The sequence below is a fragment of the Cavia porcellus genome, unplaced genomic scaffold, assembly GCF_034190915.1.
Source record: "Cavia porcellus strain 051 isolate PalLab524CR breed Dunkin Hartley unplaced genomic scaffold, mCavPor4.1 scaffold_1, whole genome shotgun sequence".
Taxonomy (NCBI): domain Eukaryota; kingdom Metazoa; phylum Chordata; class Mammalia; order Rodentia; family Caviidae; genus Cavia; species Cavia porcellus.
Window position 1 is genome coordinate 129,638,205 of NW_026947484.1, and position 21,067 is coordinate 129,659,271.

Consider the following 21,067-nt stretch of genomic DNA (forward strand, 5'->3'; position numbering starts at 1 on the left):
CTGCTACTAATTCATTTTGTAACAAAAGGTTAAATAGAAGTAAATACATGTGTGAAACCCAAAATTTTTTAAAAATTTGGCTTGACAGCACTGGTGAGCATATATATGGTAAAAGAAATTGAAAGTGTATGTCCTTAGCACGTAGCTTTCCATTTGGTAATGTTTCACTCTTGGTGAATTATATAAGTGTGGTAATTCGGTTTTTATAGGCATGTGAAAAATACTTAATCAAATGTTTGGAGATCCTAGGTTAGGATATGATGCTAACATTATTAAATGTAAAATTTAGGAAAGCATAGATTTGGATGAATAAATTTAGCATTGCCATTAACTTCGGATGCTACTATAATGACTTATTCAAATTATTTGTATGAATTAAAATGAAATCTTTGGATTATTTGTGCTTTACAGTGTTCATGGCCTTTCCATTCCTTTTTAGTCAAAATAAAAATAGTTTCTCATTTATGTTATTTTAAAATACCATATAATTTAATGTTAGCACCAAAATGAGTTCTTTTTCTTTTTGGTACCAAGGATTGAATTCATGACTTCGTACTTGCCACGCAGGTACTTGTGCTGCTGAGCTATATCACTGGCCCCAAAATGAGTTTTTGTTGTCTACTTTCACAGAAGTAAAAGGAAATTTATCATAGGGCAAAATTGCAACATTGAGGACAGAGGATAACCCCATTTCTTGTCACAAATGACTGCACCCCTAAGCATTCTTACCTGCTCCTTCCTACTCCCCCATTCTATTTATGGACCAGTTGCTGTCACTCAAGTTATATTGTGCATATTCTCAAGTGATAACATTTGATCGTATTGGGAGCTGAACAGGATGGTTTTTTGTTTTTGTTTCAGTAAACCAATGTCTGTCTTAAGTGATTTGTGAATATAGAGTGCTTGATTAGCTTTCTAAGTTTTATGGTTTATAAGACTGGTATTAGGATAATTTCTATGCAATTGGTGAAAGCCATGAAACTGAACAGTTCATACATTATAAGTCACGAGTGTATTTTGATTAAAAATTAAAAAATTTTTTTTTCTTAACTTTCCCTCATTACATACTTATCTCTTGGAAATACTTAATAGTTGATATTGGGAAGGATCTATATAGGTGGCTAAAAGATAAAGGATAATGCTTAATTTTTTTATACTGGGTATCAGGTATACAGATGTTTGTTTCATTACACCATATCATATAAATATTCTCTTTTATGTACTCAGTATTTAATAAAAACAACCTAAAATTTAAAGATGAAAAAAACTTCTAATATCCTTAAAATCAGTTTTGTTCAGTTTTTAATCCTCTCTCCCACCAGAAAACTCATTCAAACTATCAAAGTTGGGGAAGGCAGTTATTAGAAGAGGGAGTTTTGAGGGGGGAGTATTGAAGATCCTGCTGTAGAAACTGAAGTAGCTCTTAACTGGTCAGACTATTGTCTCTAACATTTCCTGTTTTGTCACTTTCTTATTGTCTTCACTATTTCTGCCTCTTTGCTTACTTGTTTTGTTCATCTCTCTTTTTCTCCTGATCCTATCTGTTCTTTCTTCACTCACTTCCTTTCAGACTGCTCTTTTTTTTTTACTTGTAGCACGTTTGTCTGTTCCTTTTTTGAGGCGGGAGGTGGTTACCAGGAATCAAACACAGGACCTCAAGCTTGCCAGGCAGGCACTGTATCACTGAGCTAGATCCCCAGCCCTACTGACTCTTTCTTGTAACCTTGCTGTTTTTGAAGTCCTAGATCTGTGGCCTAGGTTTTCTTTTACATGTTGTGAGCTTTTAGCTTAGGACTTTTTCTGAATCTTTCAGTGCATGTTTCTTAGATGGTCTGATTTGTCCTGCTCATCTTTTGGAGCTAAGTCTCAAAAGGTTTTATAAGCTTTTGAAAACTTGTGACTAGGTGATTCCTGTGTCAGGTATTTCTCCTGATCCAATCATGAGAAAGAATGTGGCTTATTTTGTGTGGCTTTAACGAAAGAAAGTATGGATTTTTTTCTGAAAGGGGAGTTATGGGCAGGCAAATATTCTGAAATTTGAGCATATTAATTTTACTTTAAAACTTTTATATGTTCCTTAATTCTTTTTGGTGATTGATATGTGATTACTTCATAGAATAATTTTTTTAAAGACACCAAAAGGGAAGGTAGGACAGGATTTGAGGGTTAAAAACGATTAGTATGGTTATTATTGTCATAGTTGTGAGGTGGGAGTTGAAGACACAGTCAGGGGTGGGTGTATGGCTAAGTAAAGATAGCAGAGGAGTGGGCATCTGTTTCTTTTAACTGCCCACACTGAAAATTCCATCCATTGCAGCTGGTACTTTTAAAATATGATTGGGTAACTGCTGAATATCATAGAGTCCCAAGTCACTCATCCCATAAATTAAGTGACTACTCTGCCTTAAATTTTGCACTGGATTTAGAAAAGAGGACTACAGAAAGAAGGCACTATTTTGTGCCTCCAAGGATTATGCTTTTGAGTATAGGACTAGTGAAGTTCTAGACAGGAACGCACCAGATAATTACAAAAATTTGTACCACGATTATACTGTTTGATACTGGATAAGGCCAAGTTAAGCTTGGTCAGAGTGCACCTAAGGGAGAAGTACACAGGCACAGGAGCATTTTAAGCAAACTAATGAGTAGTTTATGAAAAGCTAGAAGTTTAGGAACTAGGAAAATAGTCAAATAATTTTTTTTTTTTTTTTTTTTTTAGATTAACCATAGGTGGCTAGAGATAAAATGAGGTGACTGGAAAGGAGAGCTTGGGAGTTAATATTAGAAATTAATCTCAAAGATTCACTTTCAGTGAATAATCTTCATCAACAACCAGGATGGCAGTGGCAGCTTTGTTTAGGAGGAAGTGGAAAGGCTTCAACAAGAAGTTGAAGTGGAACTTGAATAAGGGTTTCCCAAATTTTTATATATTACAGAGGCCTGGCATATTTGATGGGCTAGTGGGCTGGGTGGAAAATTATTCTGATATTTTAGACTACTGAAACTTGATAATTTCACAAGAAAAACATACCTCTGAGGTCTCCCATTAGACATAAATTCCTAAACTTACTTATTTGAAGTCATATCTGTTCTGGGCCTGTAAGAGACATATTTGTTGGAAGAAAATGAGTAACAATTTCTATTTGCTCAATGATATTTTTCTCTTCTTTAATTCTTCCTAAACCTTTTGTTTTTAAAAATTTTTATTTTGTTTTTTTAAGTCAGGATCTCACTGTATAGTTCAGAGTGGCCTTAAACTCACTCAACCTAGGCTGGCCTTGAACTTCTGGTGATCTCCTGCCTTGCCTCTGGAGTTCTGGGATTACAGGCATGTGCCACCATGCTCGGCCCAACATTTTCTTTTAATGAGTTAATAAGCAACTGTTTTTTGCAAGGTATATTATCTTGATAAGCATTTTTCTTGGTGTGTTTTTAACTTTAATCTGAATTTTCCTGTTAGCTACTTTAATACCTGTTAATAAAAAAAAATACAAGTGATAGACACCACTATTGAAATATTGTGGGACTGGGGATATAGCTCATTGGCACAAGACTGGCAAATGTGACATCATGAGTTTGATCCCAGGTACAGAGAAGAATAGAAAATCATGTGAGCTGTACCCCTGGATCCTTGTGATCTTTACTTGTAGGTAGGTTTTTTTTTTTTTTTCCTTTTCTATTTTTAGACTAGTAATCTAACTTGAATGCCCTGATAGGCTGAGATTGCATAATTATAGACTAATTTGAGGCGTTAATATAGAAATTGGCATGCCACACTACTTTTCCTTCCTGTTGAGCACTCTAATTCTTTGTATACTTTGTCCCTCTTGGAGTAGGAGTGTATATTGGAGAACTTGCTAAAAACTGCAGTATGGTAACTATTGTGAATTCTTGAGGTCACAAGTAGATGTGAATCCATGGTTTCATTTGCTACTTCTGTGTGTCAGAATAAGAGAGTCAGCCTTTAAGTGGTACAGTAGTTACTTAGAGAACAGGTATATCAGAGCCCTTTGGTTTTTATATTTATGGATACAGACACTGTGAAGTTAGAAACTTGCCCTAGTCACACAGCTAGACATGGCAGAGCTATGATAGTAAAATAATTCTTTTGCTAGAATTTATTACTACAGGATATCACTAGCTTAAAAAAATTTCTAAGCTCCCTGTGTCGTATATGAAAGATGAGAACAAGATAGAAAAAGAAAATCAAATGTATTTGCTGACTGAGCATTCAACTTACTTTGGAGGAAGTTGAATTTGTTTTATGTTGCCATATGTATGGTAGTGGGCTTGTGCAAGAGAAATCTTGATCTAGCAGCCTTGGCTATTATACAAAAATAATTTCATTCTAGAGCTTAGCTGTGCTCCATTATAATCCTGAGTTACTAGAAGTTTTAAAAATCTCTCAACAGACACAAATTTTAAAAGGAAAAGGAGAGATTTTGGTGCCTCTTGCACGTACTGTCACAGGCAGTAATGTAGAGGCAAATGTGGATGAAAGTATACAAGAGAAGTAGGCAGAGCTAAAAACATACTTAAGGAAGAGAATGTTTTTGTTTCTCAGGGTAGGGTGGAAAATGTAATTCATGCTTTGATAAGTTTGTAGGTTTTAATTTGTAAGTTGCTGTTTTTTGTATCTGGTAACTTCTAAGGTGGATTGAAGTTGGATAAATGATTCTTCTCCCCTTAAATTTGTGATGCATGTTTGAAAGAATATAGACAAAAAGATGTAGATAAATTGGGACATTTCAAACACCATGTATGTGGTGGGAGAAGGAAGGTGGGACATGGGAACTAGATTAGAGAAAACCTAAAGAGCTAGATATTACCAAAGAGAGGACTTACTAGAAGATTGAAATGCAGAATATTGAACTAAATCTAATATGCATTATCTTTAGTAAGAATGCTTTATAGAATGTGTTTGAAGAATTTGGAAAATTACTAGATAAATAGATGATTTTTAAAAATAGTGCTGTCTCGTACCTTTTGGAAATGATGAGAAGGAAGAAGGGCTTAGAACTGAAAGAGAAAATTACAACTGTGAATTACAGTATAAACTATAATAGCTGTAATGTCAGGCTTAGACACATGAATAGAAAGGATGAATTTGAGAAATATGTAAGAAGATTTTTGTTATAGTGTGATAAGGAGAGAAGAGTATGTTCCAGATGAATGTTAGTATTTTGAAGACTAGCAGCCATAGTCATCTAGAAGCCAGATGTGTCAAAGATTTTTGATATAAAGTGATTCACTATTTATGAGGATAAAATGTCTAGCAACACCCGCTGAGTTTAGTTCTTTGGGCAGTTAAACTTGGGAGAAAATATTTAGAGTCCATTCAAATATATACATATTTTGTCTTTTTCTTTTTTATTGGTACCAGGGATTGAACTCAGGACTGCCTGCTTGCAAGGCAGGCACTTATGCTGCTGAGCTAAATCCCCAGGCCCCCATTCAAATATATATATTCACACTTCAAAAGAAGAAAAACTTTTAAATATTTTAATGCTTTATTTATTATTTGTTAATACAAGTTACCTTTGGCCTCTACAACTACAAGAGGTGCTCAAAGTTGTGGCTGTTAACTTCCAGACATTTAATTAGTATGGCAAACTGCTGCTTGGGTAACTTTGGTCACTGGGATTGCTACACGTGCATTTTCAATAAGGACCAGCAGTGTAGTGGGTTTTCTGCAATATAGGACATCCTGTAGGGTCCCACATGGTAATACTATCTGTTGAAAACAAATCATACTATTTTTTTTTTCGTAAAGTGGGTATACATTTTTATTTATTTTATTTTATTTTTTAAAAAGCAAAACAGAAACAAAGGATAGAAGTGATACAGAATTTCAAAAAGAAGTAGGAAACTCACACTAGTTAATATATTGGGTATTGTTGTTTTAGAAGTTGTTCAGGTTACAAAATCTAGGCACAAAAATGATCAAACAGTGACAGCACAAACTGTGATGGACTAACAAAGATTAGTAGTACAGTTATCTATATAGCATACATTTTTTTGGTGGACTCTGTATATGGTGTGATGATAAAGAGGGCAAACTGACATCCACCCAACCCCCACTCCCACCCCTGTTCTGAGACTGGAACTCAGGGCTTCACACAGGCTGGGTAAAGTGCTCTGTCACTGAACTGTAGCCCAAGTTCCAAACTGACATTTTCTAAGGAAATTGTAGCAAGATAGGTAGACATTATACTGAGATTAATAGATTCATCATGTCATTCACAATATCTGATGATAGAAACTTTGTTTTCTATATATAAAATAATAGTGCGCACCACTTAATAATCGGCACTTAATGTATTAGTTCTTACTAATATAGAATAATCTGGAAATTCTGTGTTTTAAGTAGTTTATTCTATAACTAGTATATATTTGTATCTTTTCCTCACAGTTGAAACCTTACTTTTCCTAGATAAACTTAAGAGAATTTACTTCTTTCTTAACAGTGTTATAAGAATGTCACTGTAGTCCATGGATTTAGCTCAGCGGCATAAGCGCCTGCCTGGCAAGCGTGAGATTGTGAGTTCAATCCCCAGTACCAAAAAAACAAAAACAAAAAAAGCTGTATTTCAGGTATTTACCAAAAGAACTGGAAGAATGTCACTGTATGCTATTCAAATGTTAACTGTGTTGTGCTACCCCTGATTCCCAACTATATAAGAACAGCAGTAAAAGCATATGTAAATATAATATTGGATTCTATAAGAATCTAGTTGTCTAGAATTTTTATATTATTTGAATTGTATTTTAACTTATTTTTTGGTTGATAAAATCTGTAAAATATTTAATAAAGGATCATACTTTTTAGTCACTCATTTTTTCAACAATATTAATTTGAGTAGTAATTTATATTAGGCTCACTTTGAGGCCTGGGGAAATATAGGGATAAATAAGCTCTTGGGGAGTTTATATATTAATAAGAAAGATAGGAAATCAATCTATCATTCAAAGAAGTGATACATACTATGAGAAAAAGTGTCATAAAGGGTAAGGGAAGAGTGTGATGAATTGGTAGCTATTTAGATGGATTAGTCAGGGAAGGCTGTTTTGAGGAAAGCAGAAATGTGAATGAAGAAGAAAATTTTACAAAAAATAATTGCAGACAGAAGAAACAGTAAATGCAAGGACTGAGTCAGGATCTAGCTCAGAACTAGTTTTATATGTTGAAGAAAAAGCGAGAAAGGTGGTGTGACAAGAGCACTGAGAACAAAATAGAGATTAATAGGAAATGAATATAAGAACGTAGGCAGGAACTATAGAATATTGGGCTTTATTTATGTTTTGTGTTTTTGAGACAGGGTTTCACTATGTAGTTCAGACTCAGCTTGAACTCACTTTGTAGCCCAGGCTGGCTTCGAGTTCAAAGCGATCCTCCTGCCTCAGCCTCCTAAATGCTAGGACTACAGGCATGTACCACCACACCTGGCACACTGGACTTTATTGCACTTGCATTTTGAGAATATCAGAGGCCATGTGTCAACTCCAGCCAGAATTGTGACATGATTTGATTTACTTTTTATAGTGTATTCCACCTACTAAGTGGAAAAATGACTATATGAAAGGCAACTTATAAAGTACTGGCACATGTAAGTAGGTTTTGTGGTGGTCTAGGCCTATGGTTTCGAGTGTGTGAGGAGCAAACCATTTAAAACTATATTTTTGATACTATTTTTTAAATTAAACTACTAAATTCACACACACACAGTGGAGCCCCCATTTCATGTACATGTTAGTCACAAGTTATTTGCCATTTTTGGTCTGAGCAGCTAGCTGAATGCTAATGACCTTTACTGGAATGAGGAGACTGAAGGAGGAACTGATTTGTTTTAAGGTTCTATGAGGAATCATTAATTTAGCTTTGGGCATTTTAAGTTTGAGATGTCTACTAGATACTTTACCAATTAGGTAGCTTAGATACATGAATCTGGAGCCAGGATTATAGGTTTAAATTTTGGAATATTTAACATAAAAGTAGTATGTACTGTTTGTTTTGTCTGTTAAAATTTGTGTTATATAGTTGGGTGCATTTGTATTTGTTATATATATTTAAAAGTGTTCTTTCTCTTGAACTGTTCCTATTATAAGGATGTAGTGACCTTCTTTGACCCTTAATCAGTCTTAACTTGAAATTCACTTTACTCATATAAAAACAAGGTCAAACCATGAAGGAGAGGGAAAAAAAGTGTCCACTCTAGGTATGTCTCTGCTGTTACTGTTAGACAATGTGTGGAGACAGAGTCCAGATCTGTGTTCGTTTATCCCAGCAAGCCGTCAGTAGCTTTATGAAGGGTAGTGGATAATCTCAGCGAGCCTACATCTTTATTTCCCTTTAAGTTTAGGCGATTTCTGGCCGTGAGGCTGGGTCCAGACCTGTTCAATCTGCAGTCATCAGCATACTTTCTGTGGACTTGAACTCATCTAGAAGGACTCAGAAGTTGTTTTGAGTTCTTAGCCTAGTTGGCTCCTCTCTGAGATGGATCTGGCTAATTGCCCTGTCCTGCAAAACATCCAGTTCCATAGCACTCATCCCTCACATTGCAGTCCCTCACATTCACGTTTCCTTTCCACTGCTGCCCCTTCCACTACTGCATCTTGCTGTGGAGGCCTCTGGTGTTGCCAGCAGTCACAGTGTGTCTGTGGATTTGAACCACTCCCACTCAGTGAGTCCCAACTCATGGAAAAGTCTCTGCAGACTGCCTCCTTCTTCTTCATTGAAGCTTATTTCTTTGTTTTCCCTGTGAATTTTATTTCTTCCTTCAAATATTTCTGGGCCCAGAGAACCCACTTCCCTCCTTCTTCTCTTCCTCATGTAGCTATATTCCAGTGTGTGGAGGGCTCTATGCTGTTTAGCAAATCTGCCATCTTTCCAGAAGTAGTATATACCATTTTGGAGCCAAACTGTGTTAATGTAAATTTTGAGTCTGCTACTTCCTGTATAACTGGAAAGAATACTTGTCATTTTTGTATTTCATTTACCTCATCTATAAAATGAGGATAATACCTACTTCACACGGTTGTTGTAAGGATTAAATGAGTTATTATAAGTGAACTGCTCAAAATAGTCTGCATGTAGTACTTAGTAAATTTTAGCTATTACCGGTTTATGAATAGTATTTAAATCTGTGAAATTATATGTGATAACTTAGAGAATAGTGTAGGTAGAGAAAAAGATCAAGAAACAGCTCTGAAATGATAGAGCATTTAGAGTTTAAAAACTGGAGAGTAGAGACTGAGAAGGAGTGAAAACCAGATGGGAGGTGTAGTGGTTAGAAGCTTGCCTAGAAAAGAAAATGTTTCAGTATGGGTAAGTTTATCAGCTTGACCCAATTCTGCTTGAGATGAGGATGGAGAAATGACCATTGAGTCGTTAAGATGGAAATTGTTGGAGATCTTGAAAAGTGGTTTCAGTTGAGTGGTAAAGATGTAAGTCTGATTAAAATAGTAAAGGGGATAATTGGAGATGTTATATAATTGGAGACAGTGCATATAGGTGACATATTAGAGGAGTTTTACGCAAAAGAGGAGTAGGGAGTAGTAGTTTAAGGAAAATAAGCAGGATCAGGAAAGACACAGGTAGGGACATTTGTTGTTGATTTAAAGATAAAAAGTACAGCAAGTTTTTATGCTGTTAGGAATGACCCACTGAGAAGAGAAAAATTAGTGACATTTGAGCGATGTATAAATTATAGCAGCCATGACATTGAATAGGTAAAATAAAGTAGGTAAATATATAAAGAATATCTAAGACTTTGGCAGAGACACTTCACCCATTGCTGAAGACGGAGAAAATTAATGGAGGTATAAATAATTTGGTAGATTTTGACCCTGAAAATGTGAAGTAATTTTTTCAGATTGTTGGGGTGGATCATTTGAGTCAGAACGAGGGAGGGGTTTGTAATGTTGAAGATGGGAGAGTGAAGTTGAAAGTTATTTTGAAAGGTGGAAGGATGAATTGACTAGGAAGATCTGCTAAGCAGATTTTCAAAGAGTTTAGAAGGCTTCTCTAACATTCATTCCTGATCATTAGCTTAGCAATTCAAGTTAGCTAAAAGGATAGCTTAAGAGAATATATAGAGTAAAAAAGTTGCGAACTCAATGCCTTTTCTGCTTCTGCTTTGAACCTCTTTAAATTCTATGGCTTAAGAGAATTGCCTCTGGAACATTCTAAGTCCATGAGGAGGCAGTCAGAGGAATTAATTTAAAAAAAAAAAGATTGGAAGCTAAGAAGTAATCGTTTCATTTTTGCCTATGTTCATGGATGTGTCTTGATGTTTTATTACTAGTTACTAGAAATATCTATGTTGCTATCTCCTTGAATATGCCTGTTTTGCGCACATTATCAAACAAACTCTGGGTTGGTTTCAATAGATTATAATTTGTTGATGAGTTATGTAAAAAGCAATATTATCCATAAGAAATAACATTGTAGGGTCTGGGATTTAGCTCAGTGGCTTAAGCGCCTGCCTGGCAAGTGTGAGGTCGCGAGTTCAATCCCTAGCACCAAAAAAAAAAAATAAATAAATAAAATAACTGTAAGTCTTTCCTGATCAACATGAAAGCCTCACCAAAAAAATGTTTTCTATTAATATAGAATTATCACTTACGTTGATTTCATACTTTTGTTTTTGATTACAGAGAAATTCATATACTGGTTTTGTTTTCTTTTAGGTGCTGGAGAGTCGGGTAAAAGTACCATTGTGAAACAGATGAAGTAAGTTGGAACCTGGCCTTTTATAAGCCTAGATTTCCTCCTAATGTGTGAAAAGTCTATAGTATATTTTCATTTTAGGTCCATGGTATTGACTTCTGGTCTTCTTTTTTGCAGAATCATTCATGAAGATGGCTATTCAGAGGAAGAATGTAAACAATATAAAGTAGTTGTCTATAGCAATACTATACAGTCCATCATTGCAATCATAAGAGCCATGGGACGACTTAAGATTGATTTTGGGGAACCTGCCAGAGCAGTAAGTATTTTTCATTTCCTGTCAACTTTGATTTTATTCACTAGATACTTTTAAGCAAAGTTTGTGTCATGTTTTAGGGAAATGAATTTAAACAGCAACATAAGATATTGCAGAGTAGGGGCTAGGGATTTAGCTCAGTAGCATAAGCGCCTGCCTTGCAAGCAGGCAGTCGTGAGTTTGATCCCCAGTACCGATAAAAAGGAAAAAGACAAAAAAAAAGATATTGCACAGTACTGTGTTTTCATTTGAGAAGTGTGTTGGTAGTGTGCTTTAGAAGACACAGCATTAAAGTACTGTTAGGAGAAGAGTCTAGCAAATGGGATTCTGTGGAGATAGTGTAGGTTTCTGTGATGAAATGAGTGTTCTATTTATTTGCTTCTTTTATAGCACTACTGACTTATAATAATAGTAAATCAGAATAATCTAAAAGAAATATTTCCATAGTATGTATCTCTGCTTTCCAAGATGTAGCAATTAGAGCAAAAACCAGTCTCCAGCTAGAAACTGTAAAAACATGAGCATTAAGACCAAATTATAAAGGAGATATTTAGGTTTTCAAGAATACTATATTCCTGTATTATGTTAGACCAAGTGCTCTAGAATTAGATTATACTTTATCCTGCTATAATTTTTTAGTGCCTTGTACATACCAGATATTTAAAAGTTGCATTGATGGATTATAGTATCAATTAGTGGACCTTGAAGATCTAGTTTGTAAATTAGGATGCTTGATAGCATTGGAGAGAGTGCCAAAATGCAGGCAGAAGATCTTTGTATTATCATCAGTTAAATTAAAAAAAAAAAAACCTAGAAAAGTTGTAGAATTATTTTCTAGAACTTAGAGAGTCATTAATTGTATTCAGTATGTCATACTTAGGTACCATGGGGAAATAAAAAGGAGTGACTTGGGCAGTTGGCTTATTAATTCTATTAAGCTATATAACTTATCAATAAATAAGCAGGAAATAGTTGAAGGAAAAAGTTTCTAAAAGGGTAATCACTGTTGGATGGTATTAGGCTAGGAAATATCTTAGAAGTGGTAAGGAAAGAGGATCTAGACTAAGGGTTGTAAAATAAAGGGAGAAAATAGGGGCAAAAAATAAAATAGGAAGTATATCAGTGTGACTTTTGAATTTTTGTTAAGAGGTTTACCAAATTATATAACTTAGGCTTTTTTGGGGGAGGACTTGAAGTTGGGGCCTGGTGTGCTTCCTGTCACCTAACTTCCGTTTTATTTGTACTTGATATTTGCTCAGTAGTATTCTATTTATTTTCTGTTCTCTTTTTGTTGGCTTTTTATACATATTAGTTGTTTACTTCTCTTAGTTTCTGTTTTTTCCTTTTGTACTTTTTTTCTTGGTGTCTCTCCTTTATTTTTCCCTTTCATTTAGTTCCTTTATGAGATGTGTTGTCAGTAGTAGTTGTGACTTAATGCTCTTTCTTACTAGATGCAATCGAGTTCATTAATCCTTCTCAGGCTTTCCAATGTCTACCTATTTAGCTTTCCAGTATCTATCTATTCTAAACTCTATTCCTGTGTAATTTTTAAATTTTATTTTTCCTTTTATAGGTAAGGATTTATATTTATAGTCCCTCTGTTCCTCTAGTTTTTTTAGGGTTGGTTACAAAGTGAATAGAAAAGAGTAGAGCTGGGTGTGGGATAGGTTCCTTCTTCATACCTGTTTAAGGATGAGATTCATTGTAAAAGGGGCCTCCTAATAGATCTATAAAAAGCATTTATTGTGGGGAAGCAAAGACTTGTTGGTGAAAGAGATTAAGTGCTAAGGAAAGTGTTTCCTCCTAAAGAATGCTTACAGCATCAATGCAGCAAAATATGTACTAATAGCTCCCACTGTGTTAAATTTCTAAAATTAAAATATCATGCTATTAAGAAAATATTTTAATGAGGTTATTTCAATATCTATATGAGTATAGATCAGATTTCAGAACCAAGGGATTATAAAATTCTTCAAATGTTAGGTAAGTATGTAGTGCCATGTATTTTGAAGAACTTGGCTCACCTACAGTTTGGTGATTTGTATATTGCTTAAACTCTTTGCAATCATTCATTCCTTTGTTAAAAATTTTTTATCTTTAAAAAGATAAAAATATCTTTTTAAAGATATTTACCACTGATAGTTCAGTGGTAAGCTTGTCTAGCATACACATGGCCTTGGTTTGATCCCTAGCACCACCAAAAAGGGGGGAGTGGGGGAAAGGGGTGGATTAATTTTGAAAAGAGAAAAAGGAAGGGAATATAGAATTTAGATGAAGATTTTTAGGGAAGATTCAGCCTAAAGTACTACTAGTGAGAATACAGGACAGGATCTTAAAGAGAGAATATTACTAAGACAAAACTTAAGACTGAAGATCTAAAGGTTGGGAAAATTACTTTTTTTGGTCTTTTTCCTTTTTATCAGTACCGGGGATCAAACTCATGACTGCCTGCTTGCAAGTCAGGCACTTATGCCGCTGAGCTAAACCTCCAGCCCCATGGGAAAATTACTTTTGCGTGTATGGTGGAAGTTTTGTCTTGGTTAGAAACACAAGTTCTTGTTACACACAAGTTTTAGGAGATTTCGATAGTGATTTCATCTGTGACATGAAGTGCCTTTTGCTTGTTTATTTTGTCTGGATGACTGCATAAAGTACAGATGATTATTCTTTTCCCCTTTACTTTTTTTTTGCATAGTATATAGGTGCATGTGCTTTTTAAAATATCTTTTGTTTTTATAGTTAATTAAAATTACTTGGAGTAAATACTAGATTAGGTTAGGGAAACCATTCCTTGAGAACTATGTTTATCCTTTAAACTGACAAACAAGAATGTATAGAGTGAAGCAAAACAATAAAAATTCTAATTCCCTGATCTCTGTACCTCTCACATATTTTAGGCTTTTGATACCACTTAAATAACTGGATATTTGTGGCTGAGGATGTTTTAATCACAGTTCTTTTTTTTCTTCTTGTTGCCTTTTCCCACTTTCTTAAAACATTATTCCTTTGGGGGAAATATACAGACTGACATTTTCTTTGAGGGACTTGCTTTTTCCACTAGGCTTCCAAAGGCTTCTTAAGTGCCTTAGTCTCCTTTTCCTGTTTTGCTGTCTGGCTAAAGGGGAAGAAAAAAGTAACTTTTCCTTTAACTTGATTGGTGTTTTAACCTACGTTTGACACGATCAGATCTTACCTCTTACGTGCTAGTCCTTTTATTTCTATTCTTACTGTACACATCTGTTAACAGAATGGGAACTGGGGCTGGGGGTTTAGCTCAGCGGCATAAGCGCCTGCTTGCAAGTAGGCAGTTGTGAGTTCGATCCCTGGTACCGATAAAAACGAAAAAGACAAAAAAAAAAAAAAAAAAACCAGAATGGGAACATATTTTTATGTTTTTCTCAGATCATTTTTTTTTCCCTGTCGATTATGAGTAACCAGCTTAGAGATTTATGAGCCAGTCTAAAAAGATCTTTACTAAGAATGGTGGTGTTGTATGAAGAAGTAGAGGGCAGCAAATCACTTTTTAGTTAAGTTCTAAACTTACAACTGCAGGGAGTGAAAAGAGAAAGAATCATAAATTCTTTCATAGTACCCTGTATGGAAAGGTTTTTGTAACGCCTTTTTGAAGTATGCATGTGTAAATAGAGCCTTCTTTAGGCCTTAAAGAAATGGAGAATCATGTATGTGTCTTTTTCTCTTAACTGCTATCTTCAGGATGATGCTCGGCAGTTATTTGTTTTAGCGGGCAGTGCGGAAGAAGGACTTATGACTTCAGAATTAGCAGGAGTTATTAGACGGTTATGGCGAGATGGTGGGGTGCAGGCATGCTTCAGCAGATCCAGGGAGTATCAGCTCAATGATTCTGCTTCATAGTAAGTATTTTTTCTTTGAAACTAACAGAAAATAACTTGATGACCCTAGGGGAAGTTCAGTGCCCATCCTTTAGGAAATGTTTAAGTAATAGATACTCTAGAGCATCCTTTATTAAGACTGTCTCAGCCTGGAATGATAGCGGCATTGGTTGTTTATGTGACTTGGAGAAAAAAGTTCCCTCTTGGAATGTAAATTGGCACCAAAAAATTAATTTCGTAATACATTTATAGTAAGTGAGGATATGCTTGCTTCGGCAGCACATATACTATAATAAGAAAATGAGGAGAAATATCTAGTATAACTAGGTCCTGGATTTCTTCCAACTCAGTAAACTCCATCTGCTTAATGACTTGGCACTGATAGCCATCTAAAGAGGGAAATTAAAATTGTGACATCCCTTTTTATGTAGCCAAGTCTCTATGTGTGGGCTACATCATGGACTTCTATGGTTCTAGTGACCACTGTACAAATCTTTTGCCAGTTTATAGTAGTAGACTGTATAGAAAGAGAATGTTGAGTCATAGAAGAAAACTAAAGCATGTTTGTCAAGTAAATTCTCTTGTATGTTAGTTTTAGAGAATTGGTAATTAATAACTTCAGCTATTACATGTGTTTTCATATTGATCCTTTATGTGTATTTGTTTATGAAACTATTTTTTCCAGAGTAGTGATGGGGGTGGGGGACTGGTGAGTATCTGTTACTTGTATACTAGATGAAAGCTACTTTTAAAATTAAGGTATTTTCTCTAGTATTATTTTCCTACTTTTCTCATCTTCATTCTGTCATTACTTGTTATAAAAAAAAGGAATAGTTGATAACATTACCTATTTTTTCAGTGGAAATGACTCTAAAAACATTTCAGAATTTTTACTGACCTTAAGTGATATTTTTTAGTCACAGATATTGGTAACATAGACATTTATTTTTATAACATTTTAAAAACATACATTTGGTAAGCCAAATTGATGAACTACATGTGACTCATGGAATTGTGTGCCCCTCCCTCCCCAATAGTTTGTCCTCTAAGCTTTATTTTTTAATATTTTTTAATATTTTTAATAGTATTTGGTTTTATAGATCTTTGATGATTCACTTATATTGGTGTCACTTGTTTTTCCATATTATAGCCTATAATCAGTGAAGAATTTAGCTTTGAAGCAGTCTTTTAATTATTCCACTGAAAAATTAAACATTGCTTACAATTTGTTTATAGGTAGGTTTCAAAATCAACTGGAGTTATAGCTCAGTGTTTGAGCTTTTGCCTAGCAAGTGCAAGACCCTGGTTTTGATTCCTAACACTGCAAAAACCACAAAGCCTAAGAGTATAATTTCTAGTACTGTTTCCTGAATGAAAAGAGAAAGTATTCATTTCATTTTGGTATAATTCTCTTTTTAATTAGGTAATTCAGATACCATTCTGAATGTTCTGTCAAGTTGTTAAACAGCAAATAAGCTATTAGGCTTAAGTGTCTGAGGGCTAATAATAACATTGTTGTGTTGTTTTTTAAGTTGACTTTCACAATGTAATTTTACAGAATCAAAAGACTACTATTAGTATGTGTAGCAACTACTTTAATTGCTCTGTGTGGAATTCTCACTTTTCTTCATAATTATTCTGTAATATTGAAGATATGGTGTTGTTCGTCCACTTTAGTGACAAGTTCAGAATCTACTTTTGACAAGGAATTAGTTTGTTGACTTGCTGTGCACATAACTGGCTTTACTAGGTTAAAAACAAATTATATTTTATTTAGTTACCTAAATGATTTGGATAGAATATCACAAACCAACTACATTCCAACTCAGCAAGATGTTCTTCGGACAAGAGTGAAGACCACAGGCATTGTGGAAACACATTTTACCTTCAAAGACCTATACTTCAAGTAAGTCGTGAATGAGCCTTTTTGCTAGATACGAATAACACAGATATCTTTTCTTTGGTTAACATTCTCTTAAGCAGAGTAAAATTTCTCTAACCAATATTCTTTGCCACAGGAACTTACCATATTCATTATCTGAATGTTCTTACTGATTGGGAGCGCAAACATTTCTTTTTTTTTTTTACAAAATAGCACAAATATTTGTGTGTATTTGGAGGAAATTAAAAGTTAAATTGTAGTTTACCCACTAATAGAATGAATCATTAGTATTTTATGGTTTTAATTTTACGCTTTTCAGCTTTTTTGTTGGGAAGGGATATTAAGTATTTATTTAGAAGGATAGCAACAATTCCAAATAGGTAGAAAATTGGTGTTTTGCTTAGTTATGTGCCCTTATTCTACTTTTTTGATATTAAGATACAAACACATTTCTTAACTGTCATTTCTTATGGGTTCAAGTTTAATGGCATAAAGCTGGTGTTAGCATGGCTGTTAGGTTCTTTGTGCATAGCATAAAGTACAACTAAATTTGTGTTTTTTGGTTCTCATTTCTGTTTTTGTGACATTTGAGATTAGGATTAACTCTTTTCCCTTTAATACATGATGTACTTTTTAAAGTTACTTCATTATGCAGAGAATTTGATAGTTAGCATTATTGCATACAAAGCTCACTGCTCTCTCAGATTTTTTTTCTCTGAAAACAGTCAATCCCCCAGTTACTGTTGAAGTCTTGAAATCTTAATTCACTCACCATATTAGGTTTGAAACCTAGTATAGGATAATAGCAGTTCAGCTGAATGTTTTTAGGTAGACTGCCTGCTTATCTTTGGTACTGATGAATTTAACAAGTTGCAAGCATGATCATGTCAATTATTTTGTGAAGAGGATGTCTCCTTGTACGCTGTAAAATTAGTGATTCATTTATAATTGAATTTTGTGATTATTTAGTATGGGAAAACATTTTTGTTGATGTTGTAGTTGGTCTTTAATCTGGTAAATCTTGTCTTTCTATGCTGAGATCATTAGCTAAATCAGAGTGCCACATCCACTTTATTATTGGCATGTAGATATCTTATAATGAAGTACTATCATTTCTTCCTTTTCCTCTTCTCTCTAGGCAAAACCACTATCCATTTATTCAAACATTTATTGAGCCTCTACCATATGCAAGTCATTGTGTAATTGCTTACTTGCCTCTCATTTATGAGGTAATGTTTATAAAATGTTGATCTGCCAGTGATTGATACTATAAATGTAAATATGTACTGAAGACCTACCTTGGAACTTCATAATATCCTAACAGTTTTATGGACTTTATAAAAGAAAATGGAGTAAACTGGAGTTACTGGTGCACTGGTGTGTCTTCCCTTGAAAGATTTCTAGAAGATGGGCCAGGGATTTAGCTCAGTGGCATAAGCACCTGTCTGGCAAGCACGAGGTCCTGAGTTCAATCGCCGGTACCAAAAAAGAAAAGAAAAGAAAGATGTCCAGGCGAAGTCTTAGCAAAAATCTGTAATATGACCCTGTGTCAGCCAGCATGTGATTGCATCATTTCAAATGTCCCATATGACCAAAAGTTGAAAAGAACTGTGCAGGATCAACTAAAAGGAAGAGTTGAGTCATGAAGAGATAAGATGAATATTTCCTTTTAGGTGTACATTGAGAAATCACCAACTATATCGTATTTCTCTCAATCTCTGGAAGAAATCATCTCTGAAAATTTAAGCTCCTAATTACTGTGGATCTGACACACTAAACCAGTATAGCAGAGTTTAGCTTTTGAAATTTTATCATTTGTATTAAATACACATCTTAAGATTAACCATTAGCATGCATGCCTCACCAGATTCCCAAGTATTGCCAAGCTAAAAGACAAAGCTGTACAGGTGATCTTTTCATTAAAAGAAGTGAGTGAGGATATTACTGACAGATGTTGCAGGATATTACAAGAAAGTAGTTGAATGAAACTAATCTAAAGTGTTAAGTGTTATTAAGGCTCATAAGTAATTAGATTCAGGTAAGCCTTGAAGTTGATTACTTGTTAAGAATTTTAGAGATAATGTGTTCTCTGAGTTTTTCTGTCAAGTATATCATACATACATTTTCCTAATTTTTCTGTAAAAGATTTTTCCTTAAAATATGAGAAAAACCTGGGAGCCAGTAAGAAATCACAAAGCAGCATGCAAACTGGGGATTTGGAGGCATTCTGAGAGGCAAAGTTGTGCTGTGGATACGAAGAGTATGGGTACTGGAGTTAGAGTGCCTTGATCTCAATCCCTGGTCCTCATTTGTGGTTGTGTGTCTGGCCAAATTATTTAACATACTCAGGACTCATTTCTTCATCTGTAAAATGGGAATAATAACAACAGTACTCATGAGAGCATTAGGAGAGTGAATTAATGTTTCTGAGATGTCTAGAATAGTGTCTGGCACCATGATAAATAATAATTATTAGTTATTATGATTGCTCTTAAGCTGTATTATATAGTTTATTTTTTCATTTCATTTCTCCTCCCTTGAATCAATTTCAGTGCTTTTGGTGCTGACTTTTGGCATATCCAATATAAGTTTTGTTAGAGAGGAGGCTAAAATGGCAAATGGGAAACTGAATCATTCCTAAGTTTTATTTTTTCATGTTTTCTTTGACTTTTAGTCATAGATAGTTACAATTATTTATCTACTTGTTTGTCTTTTCTATTACAAGTGAGGTTTTAAATAAGTAATAATGGGAAATTTCCTAATCATTACAGTTAGGGAGAGGTGTAAATATAACCTTGCCGAATTTTGTGTTTTCTTTCTCTTTACTTAGGATGTTTGATGTAGGTGGCCAAAGATCAGAACGAAAAAAATGGATTCACTGTTTTGAGGGAGTGACAGCCATTATCTTCTGTGTGGCCCTCAGTGATTATGACCTTGTTTTAGCTGAGGATGAGGAGATGGTATGTTGAAGCTTCTGGGTAAAAACCTTGTTATGTAGCCAGAAAATGGAAAATAACTCCTAGGAAAGCTTGAGTGCATCAATTTGTTCATTAAATGAAAACTTAACATCCTTAGTTGTTTTTATGTCATTTAGATTAGATTTTCAAAATTGATTGTTCAAGGTCCTTTTGCTCTTGGAGATATGATAACCATATTGAATATGTGGGCAACATTAAGTCCTTTTGCTAGCCAGCCCTTCTTGCTTTTTAACCCCACACAATTACAAAAATCAGGATCAATTCTGCTTCATGTTATCAGTAACTAACTTATTTGCATGAATGCCATTCACTGCTTTCAAACCTGTCTTATTTTCATTAAACTAATTCACTTTTACTTTTGCTACTGATCTGTTATCTTTTTTTTTCAGAATCGAATGCATGAAAGCATGAAACTCTTTGACAGCATTTGTAACAACAAATGGTTTACAGACACTTCAATCATTCTCTTTCTTAACAAGAAAGACCTTTTTGAAGAAAAAATAAAAAGGAGTCCATTAACTATCTGTTATCCCGAATATACAGGTAATGGGTCATGAAAAGTTTTATTGGTGTATATATCTAAGGTCAATGCTTCAATGATATTCATCCATCCACCTTTGGTTTTGAATGATTGATACACATGATTCAATACTTTTATATTGGCTAGAAATGATAAGCAATTAAGCATATGATTAAGATCTCTTAAATGCTGTTTCAGAACATGTTGGAGTTTTCTGTGCTTATTTTAAATTTCTGTCCTTGTTTTTTGAGGAAGGTTAAAGATCAGATTAAAATTTGGTTCAAGAAAATATGATAATATGCTGTTATTGTTCAAGAAATTGACATCTAGTTTTAGAGACAAATGATTTTATTGTAGTATAAAATGTACAATAATAGACTAGAAGAAATGGCTACCTTTGAAATCAGTGTCATTTAATTCTAGAGGAAATGACATGTGTTTGAGCTGTTAGGAGGATGAGTTGGAAATTATTAGGCAGACAGGAATAAAAATACTTTTGAAAAGTGGAATTATTGCGTATAACAATATGCATGTTAAAAAATGGCAGGATGTTTCTGGACATTGGGAGGAACTTAATGTTTTTAATGTAAAGTGATAGGAAGGGAGTAGTTGGACAGATGGATCAATTCATGGAGGCCCTTACGTATCTCATGCTGAGACAGAAGAACTATTGAGAGAGTTTAATTGAGGTATATAATGTAATAAAAATCATACTTTAGAATGGTAATAAAGGTGAGGGGAATTGAATTTGTAAGGACTTAGGATGTTAATGAAAGGTATCCTAAAAGGACTTCTTGGTGAGGACCAGGAAGTATATTGTAAAAGCCAAGGGTCTGACAATAGACAAGTCT

At 34.4% G+C, this 21,067-nt stretch overlaps 1 protein-coding gene across 2 annotated transcripts in view; it reads left to right on the top strand.

The window, feature by feature from the left end:
• Positions 1-21,067, top strand: part of Gnai3 (G protein subunit alpha i3) — a 37,070-nt gene that overhangs the window by 10,482 nt on the left and 5,521 nt on the right. For both annotated transcript variants that reach the window (XM_005007752.4, NM_001172955.1), the window contains exons 2-7: positions 10,690-10,732; positions 10,847-10,988; positions 14,700-14,857; positions 16,614-16,742; positions 19,549-19,678; positions 20,086-20,239. In XM_005007752.4, the coding sequence (XP_005007809.1) occupies positions 10,690-10,732; positions 10,847-10,988; positions 14,700-14,857; positions 16,614-16,742; positions 19,549-19,678; positions 20,086-20,239 (756 nt within the window). The remainder of the gene's footprint in view (positions 1-10,689; positions 10,733-10,846; positions 10,989-14,699; positions 14,858-16,613; positions 16,743-19,548; positions 19,679-20,085; positions 20,240-21,067) is intronic.